This window comes from Centrocercus urophasianus, unplaced genomic scaffold (assembly GCF_019232065.1).
Source record: "Centrocercus urophasianus isolate 14NV4802_14NV808 unplaced genomic scaffold, USGS_Curo_1.0 seq_26, whole genome shotgun sequence".
NCBI lineage: Eukaryota > Metazoa > Chordata > Aves > Galliformes > Phasianidae > Centrocercus > Centrocercus urophasianus.
Genome location: NW_024884822.1, coordinates 11,571,032 through 11,587,815, shown reverse-complemented (window position 1 = coordinate 11,587,815; position 16,784 = coordinate 11,571,032). Strand labels below are relative to the sequence as shown.

The 16,784-nt window shown below is 43.1% G+C and overlaps 1 protein-coding gene across 1 annotated transcript in view; it reads right to left on the bottom strand.

Annotated features, from left to right (window-relative positions):
* The window catches only part of ADAMTS2 (ADAM metallopeptidase with thrombospondin type 1 motif 2), a 168,423-nt gene that overhangs the window by 91,471 nt on the left and 60,168 nt on the right, over positions 1–16,784 (bottom strand). Inside the window, exon 3 of the mRNA XM_042826472.1 lies at positions 14,849–15,008. Coding sequence (XP_042682406.1) covers positions 14,849–15,008 — 160 coding nt within the window. The remainder of the gene's footprint in view (positions 1–14,848; positions 15,009–16,784) is intronic.

The following is a 16,784-nucleotide window of genomic DNA, read 5'->3' as shown; positions in this document are numbered from 1 at the left end:
AGGTAGTCAGCTTGATAAGCAGAATAAATACACAGCAGCTGCCGTGCTCTGGAGCAAGCGAGTCTGCAGATGCCATGCACATACCCAATAAATTTGAGATATCCTCCAGTGCTGTCTCACATGTGCAGAGCATGCCATAGGCTTTCCTGAGCACATTCAGTAAGATGTTGGGTTTGCAGTGCGAGGGGAGGTAAGTGCTGCAATACACAGAGTTCACACACCTTGCACATAATGGCCCACACACCTTGGACACTGCAGAGGCCCCTCAGTCTAATGACAAATAGAGCCTCGTTTGGAAAATTCCAGATAGAATGACTCCCACAGCTAGATTTGTCCAAGTCCCATTAAAATGCATAAAACCCAGATGATACTGAAAATCTTCATGAAACTTGATCATTTTGCCATAAAGATATGGACCTCTTACAAGATACAGCTAAATCAGCAAAGAACAACACTTCAGATTGGAAGGCAGATTGGAAGAATCGAGTTTTTTGACACTGCTTAATTAAGCTATGCTGCTTTTCACACCAGGACTGCCAGCAGAAGGCAAAACATATTGTGCGCATGCAGTTCTCTCTACAAGCAGACACTAAATGGCACACTCCTTCCTTGCTGCCTCTCTCTGCTTCCTGCATCCCAACCCTGCCCATCGACCTCCCCAGCAGGAAATCAGCATGCTCTGAGCCTCTAAACCCTGCAGTTGCTTTTCCTCAGCTCACAGGTGGGTTGGGCTCCACCGCCACCCAGCCCATAGGAGCCAATGGAGCCTGACAGCGCCAAGGACAGGGCACCACCTGTACTAAGCAGGAAAGTTCTCCCATGGCAAGGGCTTTGTGGAGCACCTAGCAATAAAAGTACCTGCAGCAGCCATGTGTCTTGCTTCTGCTCTGCCCGGGAAAAGCAGATCCCGGTGTGAGCTTGCATGGCACTCCCAGCCCAGCTCAGGGCTTCCAAAGGGAGTAAATTCACCCTGAGCCACTGGCCAGATTTCAGAAACATCCTGTTAATCCCTTTGTGGTTTTAAAGAATAAAAAGCGAAATGAAATTAAGGCTCCTAGTGACTTTGTTATTAAGGCAACATTGAGGGGGAGAAGCAAGAGAGGACAGTGGCTATGGGTGTACAGGGGGAGCTCCCAAGCATGCAAGTGCCTTCTTGGTTCTACCCTCAGGATCCATGAAACCTCCTGTGATCTTATCCATAGAGACTGAAAACACTGCTGCCTCCTGGGCATTTCCAGAAGTTGAAGCTTGCTTTGAAGAACTTGAACATTTTGCCTTTGTTGTAAAGGAAGCGAGAAAGGTTTTTACACATGGCAATGATTCCTGAAAGAACAGGGAGAAAGATCAACACTTTGGGTGCTGACATACAAGTAAGCACGTTTCCTTTCAGTAATAAGACAACTCTCAGGTTCTTTTGCTTGGGTTTAATGTACATTCTAAGGTTGGTGGAGCAAGGATTGCCTTTTGTTTTTGTGTTTCAAGGTAAATTGGCCCATGGATGTGAACTACTCAGACCTGCTAAAAAATACGAACATTCTCACAGCAGTTTTGCTGTAAAATGATTATACACTGGAAAAAAATGAGAGCAGCAAGGCCTCATGAAGCACAGCCACTTGGGACACAGTAGTCACAAGATTGAAGAGTTATGACTGGTTGAATGAGAACTGTGGATGAGAGACCTCAAAGATTCTGGCAAAGATCAAGTGCCCAAGGTATCCCTTGGAGATGTAAATCCAAGTCTTGGATGTTAAAAAGAGATCAGCTGGATGAAGCGGAGAAGATGAACTGGAAGAGCAGAAGGGTAACAAAAGAGATGAAAAGTAAAAACTTTGGACAACTTTAAGTTACACTACAGAAGTCAAAATAGTTTTTGTCAATTAAGGAAACATACAGCATAGAACTATTGAAATCAGTTGAGCCGTTTTTCAGAGAAGTGAAGCAGAGGGATGAGATGAAAGTACTACTTGAACACACAGCAGTGATTTTTGGAAAGCACTGTGGGAAAGGAAGGCACTGTGTATGTCCTGCAAATTGGATTAAAACAAAATATGAACATAATAACGAGATCAAGGACAGTGAAGTTCATCTCTCAAAATAGGGCTAGAGAAGGAAAACTTAGAAAATAATTCAATTAGAAAGCATCAGGAAGGAACGGAGGCATGATTAAAAGAAAAGAAACAACTCATGGTGTCAACACTGCAAGGCAGAACAAGGCTAAGCATGCGACATGAAGGCATATGACAGCCACAAGCCATGAGCCACGTGATGAATGTACATCTGTTGTGACTGTAAGGCCTGCAGAACAGCGTATGAAAGCACGCGATGCGTATGGAATAGAATGGTAAAACCAAGGAAAGCAACTGTGTTTACCAATGGGCTCCAATAATTTTCTTTGTGAGCTATGAATGAGTCTGCCTCCCAGCAGACATAAAAGGGGTCTCCGGAAGAAGAACTGCATGCGGTGATTTCACTGGGAATGCACACAGCCAGGTCCTCCGTTTGATGCTCAATTTTCAATGCAGCTTCAGGTTATACGGCAGCTCTGTCGTGTGCAAATGAATCTCAAAGTAAGTTAAACTTCACAGGTACAGACTGAAGCAGACAAAGGCATTTTGCACTTCCTTGATATTTAGTCTCTGTGTTTCCCATTGCACTGGGCCAGCTCTCACTGAACCCACTGCGAAACTCACCATTAAAAATATCAGTACGAATGGGCTCAAGTGCATGGTTCAGCTGAATGCTACACACTGAGCAACTAATAACTTTTTATTACAAAGGCAGCTCCCAGAAAATACATTGATATAAGGTCTGGGACAGTTAGCTATCAAATAATAAGCATTGCTTACAGTGAGTTTGATAGACACTAATTTATTTGGTGGGAACACAGTTCCACCTCACACTGCCAAGTGTTGAGTTCCCCTTAGAGAACTTATTAAAAAAAAATCTTAAGGAAGAAATGCGGCCTTTTAGCTCAGAGATTCTTCCTCCCAGAGAATCTTGGAAGTGTCCAACCATCCCCTTCAGAACAATCAGGCTTTCCAGTCATCTGACTTGAGACCCCTGAGGACAGTAAATCCTACCAACACAATCAATCTCACCCATTGCAAATCTTCAAGGTTCAGACACACTGGTTTTCTTTCAAGGAACTCTGCCTTTGCCAGTCCTTTCCAGCAGGATTTCAGCAGCACCAAATACCATCTATTCCTCTTCAGGCAGTCTGATAAGAGGGTCCCGGATGGAACAGCATCAGTTGGTTACTATGAACCGAATGAAAGGCTCTGTGGGTTCAGTCAATGCACCCTTCCTCACATCCCACCACTACTACCACACTCTTGAAATCCATCAGCACCTCCAGGGGAAGAGAAATAGGAGTAGCTACAACATTTTTACCACCACCCTACCTTTATCACAGAGCCACAAACAAAAAAAAAGCCAAAATTAACCCTTAGGTGGTTATAAAACTCCCTTGAATTTCAGCACAGGCTTTATCCTGAGTTTCCTTATGTGTATTTTGTTGCTGTGCTGTCATCCTTAAGTTCTGCAGTAGGCTGATAGATTTCAGCAGCATTCCAAAAATATTCTGCTTCAGCAATTTGTGACCTGCAGGTCAACATCTGAAATGCTACAATGGGTTGCCATGGAAGTGTCAATACGATCAGTCTCTCTGCACACATGTAATTGTGATATCCAAGAAAGATACCTGGAAATCTAGAAATTATTCACCTTACAGTGTGTGGGGAAAAAAAAAACCCAATAGATTTACCCTTCTGTTGTACTTTACACTGGAGTGTTTCAGGGCTGCCTGGGTCATTCACTACCCAAGAGCCTTTGGGCTGCCCTTTTCTAACCATCTTTTTTTTGCTTAACAAGGCTCCAGAGATTATGCTTAAAGAAAAAAACAAAACAAAACTTCAGCTTGTGAGAAGAATATAAAGTTAGAATAAATGATTTTCAGTCTGCTCTTTATCAGTACCTCCTCAGCAAGGATAGGGAAGTGGCTAGGTGAACTGGCAGGAAGAATGGCCTGCCAGTCTGTGAGCAAGGATTCAAACCCAGATTTAACCTACGGCCTTCAGTAATGAGACATTTTAAACTCACATCCCTGAAAGAACTGATTCCTCAGTCTTCATACAATTCAATTTTTAATGTGTTTTAAAAAAAAAATGACTTTTTTTTTTTTTTTAAAGAAAATCTACCTAACAAATATATTCAAGATTGGAGAGGTTTGGCATATCCTCAGGCAGAGTGCAGCAGCAGAGCCCAGCAGGAGGCAGATAGCAGAGAATGCATGGCTACAAGAGGACTGGGGACCAAACTGCTGCCACACTGCACAAACAAACAACTGCAACACGTTCGTTGCTGTAACAGCAGCATTCCTCTGTAAAATGAGAGCCCTAGAAAGAAACCCAAAAGCATGAATGGATTCTGAGACATCATAATATAGTAACGTTTGATTAAACAACCAGGATTGCTGCCCACTCAGCAACACAAAGCACAGCAGTTCTCAGCACCTATTAACTTCATCCATATTAATAGCAAGTCAAGGGCAATTTCTCAGGTCACTATTCAGCTACTGCTGCTACCAGTTACATCAGATGCTGCCACATGAAGCGACCTGGATGTGCTGACCTACGAGAGAAGGATGTTTTCAAAATGTCACTGCTTGCCACATGCAAAGACCTGTTCAGAACCCCATGGCACTTTAAAGCACACCGTCATTGAGATTCTTCAGGAGATAAAAGGAGGGGGAAGAAAAACCAGGCATAGGAAACAAGATCATGAGATAATGGAAGACAATTCATATTTCTTTTGAAATTAATAAGATCTACATCACCATGTGAACCCTCTCTCTCTCCTGATTTCCCTGTGAAGGGGATATTGGAGAGGTACTGGGATGTGCATCCCAGAGGAGCTGCTCCAGGGCACACCACATTTCTGAGTCTCACACAGCAGCCACCTTAAGCACCTTGGACAACTGGTGCGCCCCTTCACGTACGGCAGGGGAAACCTCTTGACAGAAAAACAGACATGGACACGAAGTGCACGGATATCTGATATTGTAAATTTCAAAGCAGCTGTACAGAGAAGCTACCATGAGGCTTTTTTTTTTTTTCAGGTTACTTTTAGGACAGAACAAGAGTCGTGTGACTCATACTTGAGATAAAAGAATCCCTCCTAAAAATATTCTTTAAATAATCACCTCAATTTTCACAAAGCTATGATTATTGAAGAAATACTGAAGTATTACAGTTTAAAAAAAAAAAAAAAAGTGTTGTTTTGTTTGTTTTTTTTTTTTGACAACCTGTACTGAGCAAACCCTGCCCTATGGAGCAAAGCCCAGGGAAATGCATCATGTTCCAAGGACAACTGCTTTAAGCCCAGCAGTGCTGGGGCAAGCGGGCCACATCCCACCAGGCTCTGCAAGCAGGAAACACTGCAGGGGATGAGGATGAGCTCCAAGGGCCTCTGCTCACACCTCCTCCCACTGCTGGGTCCTCCTGCACCGCTGCCCTCCCTTCCTTGCACAGCCAGCCCACAGCACCACAGAGGTTTGCTGAGAAATCTTCTACCTGCAGAACTACCAGCTCTGGGGCTGAGCTGAAACCCATCCCTAACCCCCTCACCATCCAGATTGTGATTAACAATTCTTCCCCTTGAAAGCACGGCACAGCGCTGGGCAGGCAAGCCATGCCAGATGGTCTGTGCACACACAGAGCTGGAACAAGTGACTGCACAAAAACTCACAGATAAAAGGAAAAGCGAAGATGCAAACCAGGCTTTTAATCAAAGAACCTGCACCAAAAAAAATAGAGCACAGTTTTTAACCCACTAACAAGCACTGCAGTTCCAAGAGCAGAGACTTTATACCCTTCACATGGGATGGGGGTCTCTGGAGACATGCAGCCAGTGGAGGGCAGGATCCCCACAGCCACGGAGGTAAGCAACAAAACAGTTCAGTTGCCTGCCCATCACATAGCCTCCAGCTGCATCCTTTTTAGCAAGAGCCCCCTGAAACACAAGGAACACAACCCCCGAGACAACAAAATTCGTATTACTACCTGCAAATGTTCACATGGGACTTCCTGCCACACACCCCGTTGGGGAGCAAATACTTGGAAAGATAATTACAGGTCCTTTGTAATGCGATCATTTAGAGGGATCAGCCTGAGTTCACAATTTGCATTAAGTTCCTTCTGCCTTCAACTCGTTCCATTGTTTCAAAATAGTGTTTCTGTGCTTGGTAGAAAAGCACACGTTTTCAAGAAGAAATAAGTTCATTCCTGTCCCGGAGCACACATTTCAAAAGTTTTGAACCTGAAGCTTCATCAGCTTCTTCCTGGGCTGAGATCCTTTTGTCTTTTGTAATTTCAGGAAAGCACTGGGGAAAGGAGACTTGCACAAGCCAAAATGAAAGTTAGCACTCCTGCTGTTTATTCTTCAAGTGAAAGTTATTTTTACTTAAAAAGCCCAAGCAGCCCCAGGCATTGCTTATGGAATTCAAAACACAAAAGACACAAACAAACAAAAGTTAGAAAACAGCTGGAGAAAGATGTTACCCAACACTGGCTCCAGCTATCAGCACAGCTCTGGGCAGTGGGCACCCACCCCACACTGACTATTGGATCATCACAGGTGCATCTCTGGCCTCTGCAGCTTTGACACATTGAAATGCTCTGCCTTTAACTGGAAGTGAGCTTAGGAGCAAGAAAGCATTTGCTTATAGGAACACATTCAGAGTACAGTGGCCACCATGTAATTTAATCACTGCAGAGGAGGCCAAAATGATCGCTCTTTTCTCCCATTGGGTCTAGCAGCACTATCAACACAGCAACCCTTCCAGCAGCACCTCTGCAAGATGTGAGGCACCAGCAGCACCCAGCACCCCGCCAGCAAGCGGCAGAGTTCACACGGCTGAGAACAGCCAGAACCAGCTGGAATACTTTTTTAATCCTTGGACCACTTCATAAGGCCGCACATGTGGCTCCTCTGCAAGAGATGACAGAAATTTCCATGTCTGAAGGATATCCATCTCCCTCACAACTCCAGGCTTGCCCATTGCTTTCATTTGATGACGCCTGGAGCTTTTTGCCTGATCAAACCACTTTATCATCATTATCATGGACAGCAGACAAGATTTATGCCGCTTTCAGTCTACAGCAAATGTTTATCAGCTTCTTCTACTCGAGCTGACTTCAGTGACGCACACCAGATGCTATTTTGCATATTGTTATTAAACACAGAGTTTGAATAATCCCATCATACAAAACACCAAGCGGTACACGCTACTCATGTTTTTGAATTCTCAGCTTCAGAATCCATTTCCTAAGCAGAGATACAGCCTGCAGAATGCACTCAGTTGTCAGGACAGAATATTAAGGTCTTTCTGTGAACAAGTTTCCCCTTTTGTGCCTGGCAGAGACATCAGAACCTGCTGGATTACTGCCACGCTCTGTCTTCCTCAGCAGGTTGGACAACATGAACGTAGCTGGTAAATAAACAGCCCCCAGCAGGATGACACTTGGTGGGAAAACTCACAATCCATGCGAAACTGCAGAAGTGTGTGGGTGTGCACATACATTTCCATAAGGAAAAGCTCCACACAGGCCTGCAGGAGGCTGCACACACTCACACACGTCAGTACTCACATGGGAAGGCGAGGTTTGACTTCTGAACCGCTGCTCCTATGAACTCTGGTCTGACAGCGGGCCATTACCAGCAAAGGACAACATGGGCTTTCAGTACAAACAAGGTTGATGCTACCCTTGTCCAAAAGGACAATGTTTTGTTCTCCTGTTCCTCCCATGAGGTTGTGAGGATAAAGTCATTAAGTCCTGGGAGATCAACAGGTGTAAAAAAGCAGAATAAAGCAAACAGTCATGAAAGCTGTTGTTAAGTGTCTTGTCTCTATAAACGTATCTATAAACAAGTGAGTTTTGGCTAAGAATAAACATAAACAAGCGATTAGTCAAGCTTAGTTTCACACACCCCTTGTGCTGAATTAATAGAAAAATGTAAAAAAAAAAAAAAAAAAAAAAAAAAAAAGTATTTCCCCCATGTTTTCGAGGGCTCATCTGTTAGAACCATTTGTATAAAAGCTCTCGATTTATGGACCAGCTTTATTATCATTTCCTTATATTTAGCAACACTCAGTACATTTGGTAATATTCAGCTCCAGCTGTAAGCTGTTTACAGCAGTCACCCAGAGCCTTCTCATGTTGTTTCAATATAGCAGCAAAGCTAAAATGAACTCGTCAGTTGAAAACGAACTGAATATTATTTGTTTAATTGAAAACAATACAAGTGAATCATTGATATTTCAGTAAGTACAAACAATCAAGTCAATCACATTTATCAGAATCATTGATCAGAATTAGAAAGCATCAGCAACAAGTTTTTATCAGTAAAGGATGAACCCACCTCCAACCAGAAAACATTTGGCCTAACAGACATGTGGATACAAATGCTACTGAAGTCAGTTTGACTTCAGTTTGACTTCAGTACCTGCTTGCAGCTCAGCATGCACGTAAATGCTTCCTCGAAGTCTGCATGCATTTCCAGCTGTCTAATGAGGATGGGAAGGGATGAATATAGAAATGGAAGTCCTTAATATAGTATCATTATGTTCCTGTACTCCATGTTTAGAAGCCATTTATTAAAGGAATGACTGTGGTTTTGTTGAGTGCATTGAAGAGGGGCCAGGAAACCACAGTGGAGCCAGCGGCACATGGCAGCGCTCTGCTCCAGCCCCTCTGCATCCCCCATTGCATGCAGCATCCCTGAGCAGCTCCACGCTCTGCACGTGGCTGTGCTGCCCCACCACCTCCACCTGTGCACAGCAGGATTCTGTACCTGCTGAAAGTAAACAGTGCTGCAGAAACCACAGCATTTGATGACAAAGCACGTCCAACTTTGGAAAGTGATTTTTAGCATCTGGAAAAATAAGTGTTGGGGGTTGTTTTAATTGACAGCAAAGACCATTTGAAGCCACAACACGATTTCCAAAACACTCAAAAATTTTTAAAAAGCCCACTGTACAAGCAGCCAACAGTTTCATGGCAGCCCTGATATGCATACAGTATCACCATGCATCTCCCATTACACAAACACTTCCCTTCTGCCCCAGAGAAAAAAAAACAAGAAAAATCACTCATCTCTGAGAAAGATTCAAATGATGTTCAGAAAATAACTAAATCTTTTTAAAAAGCATTCTGTTCAATGATCCCATTACATGTTTATTCCCAGCCAAAAGAACAGCTGCCTAGAACAGATTGGGATGACAGGATGGGTACAGTGCAAATCCACTATGGGGTAATCCATGCATCTACGGGAGAAAGTTCTATTAACTCTGGGAAAAAAAAAGTCTATTCCCTCTAGTACATGCCAAGCATGTAAAAATGTACTGCTCATTGGCATTCAAGTAATCATCCCAGATGATTTATTGCATGTTTATGAAAAATGAATCTTCAGATTTACCCAAGAGTTTCACATAAGTGCCTTATTTGCCTGTCCTAGCAAAAAACTGCTTCATCAGCCACATCTGTGGTTGGGAAGGGTGACATCCAATGGCCTGAGAACCCTCTGGGACTTCTTTTTCTGAAGTGCATAACCTCACTACTTATTCAAGACCTGAAGCACAACTAAATTCTTGATCTTTCTCTTCCCAGAAAAGCCCCATGAATCTGCAATGTGCAATTCAGAGAAAACCCGAGGCAGAAGAGAGACAGATGTATTTATCATGCACAGATGATGTAGGAAGGAGAAAAAAAATACTGTCATCAGTGCCTTACTGACTACAAAATAAGGAACAGCAATTAATCAGCAGGAGTACACTCTGAGAGGAAATATCGATTGAATCTGGAGAAACTTTGGTGTGCTGAAGGAACGGTTCCTCTGCAAAGGTAACCAGAAAAGTTTCTGTAAATTAGAATGGCACCCAGCCAGCCCACAGCCGGTCTGAGTGCTGCTGCAGGCAACCCAGCAGAAATGTGCAACAGACTCACGTTGGTTTCTAAAGAGTAATTTAAATACATTAGTAAATCAATGACATTGGCAGTTTGATGGACTATGATGGAGCAGTCCTCATCTGAAACATCATCTTTAAAACCTGCAAAGCTCTGGCAACTGAGCTTTTACAACTTTACTGTGTTGTTTGTTTTTTAAACTTTATCTTCCCTCCCCCACCCCTCAAACAGCTTCTAGTGTGTGTTTATCCCAGCTTACACTGACAAGAGGTTTCTCTCCTGCTGGACTGGCCCTCAAGCCCTCTGGACTCCCCAATGTCCCATCAGTGTGAGAAAGAAGAAAGGCTTTATTTGGCCCCTCTCAGCCACAGAGAGGCAGGAGGTGTCAGTAACGTGGCTGAGGAGAAGCTCTGCTCTACGAATGTACAGATACAGGCTCAGAAAGGAGACAGTGCTTTTCTTCAACAGGAGCGACCAACATTTCTTTCCTTTTACCTGACTGGCATACACTTATATCTGGAGGGGTGTTAGCCACCCTGAACTTAAAATAGGAAACAGTGGTTGACATTTAGAGAAAAGCAAGACATTTTTGCCCCAGGAAGTGCTCCACAGGGTCATATAAAATGATCACATCTTTCAGCACCAAGTCCTGCCTCCCTGAAGATCTGACCTCAGGCAAAGCCAAGCACTGCTGTGAAAGGAGCTGGATCCACCAGGAGATGTGCAAGTCTGCCCAGCCTGTCAGCCTGGGGTGCATTCTTGTAGGGACTTCTGTCAGTTTGGACTTCACCATTCCAAGGGATTTCATTTGCAGTTAAAGAAAGAACAACCTCCCTGCCTCAAGAACATCTAGTTACCTTGTTGTCTTCTTCAGTAATAAGCAGCTCTTTGCTAAAGTCATCCTTCATCTACACAGTAAATAAAAATGTCAACTGAAGTGAGTTCCTGTTTCTCAGCAGTCAAGCAATACAGTAAAACTCAAAATAATGTATTTAAACAACGATTTGAGAAAGAATGCAAACCTTAAGGAAGTTTTCATATAATCGTTGCCTCTCAGTTGATCAACATACAAAGTGATTTAGCTGTGGATAGGATTTAGAAGGCTGATACTCAGATCATCTTTAGAGACAAAAAAAAAAAATCAAGACCTCATCAAAACTATTGATTCCATCTCTCTTCACTTAACACCTGAAGAACATTTCCAGTTAAAAAAACCGCAGCTTCAAGAAACGAAAACAATCCTCCTCAAGTTTGCCTGTTCAATTTTAATTCTATTGTGTAGGTAACCTTACTGCTGTCAGGCAACATTTCTCACCTATTTAAGAAGGAATTCAACTGCAAATGCTAAGATTTCCAGCTGACTATTTTTATCTAGAGGAAAATCACCTATCAGACGCATGCAAACAGCAGAAACATACTTGCTAGTCAAAGTTGGGTTTATTTCTACCATACCTGCCATACATCAACCAGGCACGATAACGTGTCTTTCCAGAAGAATTAGGCCAACTAATTAGCCATAGTGAGCTCACATGGACTTTTATGGCATAATTCCTTAGTTTTTAGTTGCCTAAACACAAGGCTTGGGTTTCTCCAATACATTCACAAACTGTATTGTTTACAGAGGCAGAACAGGTAGAAATGTTCCCTTTATGTTGTAATTCTCACTAAGACCATGTAGTCCTACACCAGTCAAAATGCAATGATTCAGGCTGCCAAAGCAAATGTTTACCTGGGACAAAGAGTGAAAGAGATTGAAGCATTTACAAGCAGCTCATATCTATCTTTCTAAACCCAAACACTCAAAAATCGTAACTTTGAGCCCTCTCCTAAATCTCCCAGGATTTTGAAAGATGTTACCTTCAAAATTGTGGAATATTATATACTGTGATGTTCTCCATTTTAAGATATTTAGATGGAAAACCAAGTTTTTATCAACAGTTAAGAGACAGAAGCTCCACTAGTGGGAAAAAAAACCTCATTCCATATTTATATGATTCCTGGAGGCTGATCTTTAAAAATAGTCCAACCATTACAATTCATCACATGTAAATTCATGGGACTTGGCAACTATGTCAATGTCTCCAGGGATGGCGGAAGAGGAGGAGAGCTCTTGGCTAAATGGGTTAAACATTCTTTTATTTTTTTCCATCTCTTATTTACTATTTCTTTATTAAATAGAAGGAGCATGCTGAAAGTGATTTCTGAAAAGAAGCCCATTGATTCGCTCCGAGTGCTTTGGAGACATGTGCTGACCAATCCCCCACACTAAGTATCCTGACACTCATTCAACAAAACTAGATGCATACTGCAGAAAGAGAAACTAGAAAATAAAAATATTTTTTTCCCTGAAAAACATGTCCTTTCTAAGACTGTTGCCCATGGCAAGTTAGGAGTGAAAAGTCAGGTTTAATAAAAGTACAGGAGAAGAGCAGTTTCAGAGTAGCTGTTCATTTTCTTTTGTTGCTAAAGGCAGAGAGAATCCCATGGCGCCAAAACAAATGCAGTAATTTGTGGTTGCATTCTGTTTTTCCAAACAGAAAAATTAATCTTTATCAATTTTACAAATCAAGAGAGGACAGGTGGAGGGCAAATTACTCTCTGCATTTGTTTCCTTATTCTAAAATGTAAAATAAGAGAAACACAACAGTTCCTACCTAGCACAGACACCTGCTGTTCCAGACACGGTCAGTGCTACAGCTCAGCTTTGCTTGTGGGAGTTCAGCCGCACCTTTGCTTTGTAATTCCACAGTGCTGGCTGACAGCTATTATTATTTCGTGCCTTTGCACCAGAGCTTACAAACTCCAGGCCATGCAGGCACACAGCACGGCGAGGCCCCGAGGAGGCCCAGCAGCAGAAGGCTGCCAGCATCACACACCGCCCTGCAGCACAGCTTTGCCATCAGTCCCACCTGGCAGTCCGTGTGCAGCCCCACCAAAAGCTGTGATCTGCAGAGGCTTTCAGACACAGCTGTCAGAAGAGCCTTCCTCTTGCATGCCAATAACTGAAGCTGATCTACAATTTACGCTTCGCTGTGTACCAGACTCCTACTCCTGAGGAATATTTACCATCCGAAAACAAAAACACTGCCATAAGGTGTGAATAACATCAAGTCCTTTGTTTAAGAGGAAATACTGTGACTGGCTGATATTTTCCAACACTGCAATAATTTTATAAAAACCTACAAACAGAGCAACTTGCACCATATGATTGTGGCTCTCAGGCCTGCCACCCCCAGCTCTGCTCCAAAATGAGCACAAAGGCAATCAGAAGAACCCAGCACAGCACTGTTTTTGGTCACAGCATTCATTCTGGTCATTCTGGTGGCCAAACTGGAATAAAGTCAGATGGCTACAATTGTTTGCTTCTTTTTTTCTCCTTCAGATTAACTTGGATATTGAAAAGTTTACACTACTGTGTACACAATTACACTATTATCCTAACACAAATGCCCCTGTTTGTTGCAGGGCAGTTGGCCTTTAAGAGTCCCCTCCAACACAATTCTACAACTCCAATTTCATTGCCTAATCTCCATGACTGTTCCTCCATGGGGCTTGGGGAGATTAATACATGCAAGAGCACTGCAGAGCTTTGATAGCACGTTACAACATCTATCTCTTGAAAGCGCATTCGAGAGAGAGATGGATCACCCAAAATATTACTGCAGAGGAAAGTCTAACACTTTGCATTATACCTACAACATGCTGCAATAGGATGATTCTAGGGTGCAGCAGCAAATAACTCTGTTGCTTGGTGCACGCATTTGGAGCGAAAATACTCTTTTTGTTTCCTGTCAAACAACCCAGTTAATTTTGGTGTTAAAGCCAGTTGTCATAACATCCACTTACAAGGTTTGCATCCATTATTTATTCACCAAAAGAGGAACTATAACTAATAAGAAACAGAAAATAGAAAGATTGCTTATGCTTAGATCTTTTTACTCACAACACGATGGAAAGCACAGCAAAATGGCAGGGTAGCATGATCTTAAGCTACGTAGAGTAAGGGTCTGCTTGGATAAAAGAACAGAAGGCGCAAAAATAAATTGGGGAGGAAAAAAAATAATAATAATAAAAAAATAAAAATAAAAAAGCAGCTTACCTTCAGAAGGCCTCAAGTACACAGCAATCTCCAACAAAACCCCCCTGCATCCACTGCTAACCCTTAAATGAGGTCTGGGAAAGGGTGGATCCTGGTTCCCCCCCTTCTGGTCACTCAGGTGTATGCAATCGCCTGGGCTGGCCTTGCCTTCCCACCAGGTGCTCAATCACTGGTTCAAGCTGTGACTTAATATTCTCTCCACACTACTGCTGTCTACTCCATACATGTTATGTTAAATTCCACAATCAGAAGCATAAATAAATCCATAAATAAATCCCAATAAATCAGAACCATAAATAAATTGTGTTCATATCAGAAGATGCCATTATTTCACCACTGGGAATAAATTTAGCCCAGTGAAGTCACTGACCACAAGAAGCCCATGTATCATGTTCAGCACTGGGGTCCCTGCTGCAGCTTTGCAACACAGCCTTTGCAAAGACAGCACTGCTACCTGTCTGAGCAGATGGAGCACTCGTGCAATGCTGCTCTGTTCACCATCCCCTTCTTCTGCTCTGCCACAGGGACTTAGCTGGCACAATGACTTCATGCTGTGTCTAGAGCCAAGAAAGCTCCTTAAAGCATACAAAGCTCCATCAACCTGGAGATAGTTTTGGCTGCTACAGAGCTTGCTTATCCCAGATAAATTTCTGAACTGCTTTCCTACCTTTTTGCCTACAGAGGAATAACACCACTTTGAGGATAGCAAAAACAGTCCGCAAGCCACCTTGGCACGTCCCTTTAGTTACACTTTATATGTCAGCCAGTATTAACATTTCTGCGTTACCTTTGTACAGGGTATCTGCGTCCTCAATTGGAAGCTGCTTCTTGGCAGCTGCTCTGCGATAGACCACGTGTGTTCTGCCTCCTTCCTCCTCCTCCTCACGAGTCCCCTTCTCCAGAGGTTCAATGAAGAACTCGTCCTTGTCCGTGCGAATCATGCCAGCCTGGAGGAACAGGGCAGAGATCGAACATTTTGTGTTACTGCACACCCAGCTGACACTGTGAGTAAATAGTTACAGTATGCTTAAGCACACATTAGTGTCCTCTAGAGAGCAATTAGGATGCAGAGAGGAAGCCAGGTGAATTCCTTATTAGAGCAAAATGAAGTTCCATTTCCCCAACTTGACAAGAAAGGACAAAAGGTAAAACCCTGAACCAAAGGGATTTCTCCTTAAACCAGATGAGCGAAGCACAGGTCTGAGAACCTGTCTAGGAAATACCACCTCAATTAGAAACCAGCTACAATGCAAGTTAATATGACCTTGGCTATCTGTCAGCCACAGACTGCTCCAGTGCCTCCTATCTGCTAAACAGAGGATGGGGTCAGTGCTGTAAGCTGGTCCTGATGGGCAGTTCCACAGCCAAAAACTGTAGTCAGCCTTTCTGTTCAGAAGCAGAACAGAAGTGCTACAGATTACATGCAGGCAAATAAGCGCAGAGATTATTTTCCCCTTGACACAAAGCGTTGCACTGACAAAAAAGAGAAATAAAAGAACTCTTTCAAGAATTAGCCATAGCTCCTTTTAAGAAAGGTGCCAGCAGCACTTCTGCTAAGAGAGAAAAACTTATTCAGCCTGGAACGGCTGCCCTGGTATGGAAAACTGAGACGTTTACACTGCTACAGAGCATCTCAGAGGAACATCATCCCAACGATCCTCAGCACTGAGCACGGCAGGGAAACCACCACAGAGCCTGAACACCTTGAAGAGGTATTTCTGTTGTTTTCATGCAGGTGGAAGAACTGGGCACCACAGTGTTCCACACGTGTCTCCCACTTGCAGCCCTGCCCAAGGGCACAGGATACATTGGGCAGCAGTTCCCTGCAGAGCTGGTTGGCTTCAGTCCATTTTTCTGCATATATTTCCAAATCTGTTTTTGAGAACTTCAAGTGGCAAAAAGTTACCGTGTGAATTGAAAGCCTTACTGTTCATGTGGAATAACTTTAAACTGTTAAAGAGAGAAAGCCAAAATGACCTTGAGAAGAACCTCCCTCCTCATCACACTCCTGCCACTCTGCCCACTGAGCACACCCAACTGACAGGACTGGACTGGGAGCTTCTGGATGTGATGACAGTTCTCAGGACCTGTGCTTCTGAGACCCCCAGCCCCGCTGGGAGAAACTCAACCTCAGGCTTCCAGGAGAAGCAGTTTGCCTGCCTCAAACTCAGTACCCTCACTTGAAACAAGCATCATCTAAAACACCCTTACCATATCCCAGCAGTAACGTTCTCATACAACTCATATTTTTCCTTCTACAAGCAGCAAACTGCATTTCTACCACTATAAATACAGTCTGTTCTTCGGTTCACTCCTTGGAAAAATGTCAGGTTCATTTGTCATGTCTTAACTCACATTAGGCAAGATTTCCAGTCCCAGATTTCATGTATGTAATGTATACAGAAACAGATTGAAGAGGAAGGATTAAAGAAGCAAAATTATATCGAAGCAATTTAAACCAGTGCCATCCTGCCTGTAAGAGAGGAAACTGAATTTGAAATCCTGTCCTGGTTCTTCTTATCTAATTTAGATTCTACATCAGGCACAGAAAAGGTGAGACAGGCTCAGCAGCTGAAGGCAGCTAAAACAAGCAAGTGCTCAACCCAGAGAGACAGGCACTGATATTCTGGGGTGTTTTGAGGAGTACATGACAACTTCAGAACCGAATTACCCTTCATTCTCCTTTTAATACTTATTTTACGTGTATATATGCCCACATTTCT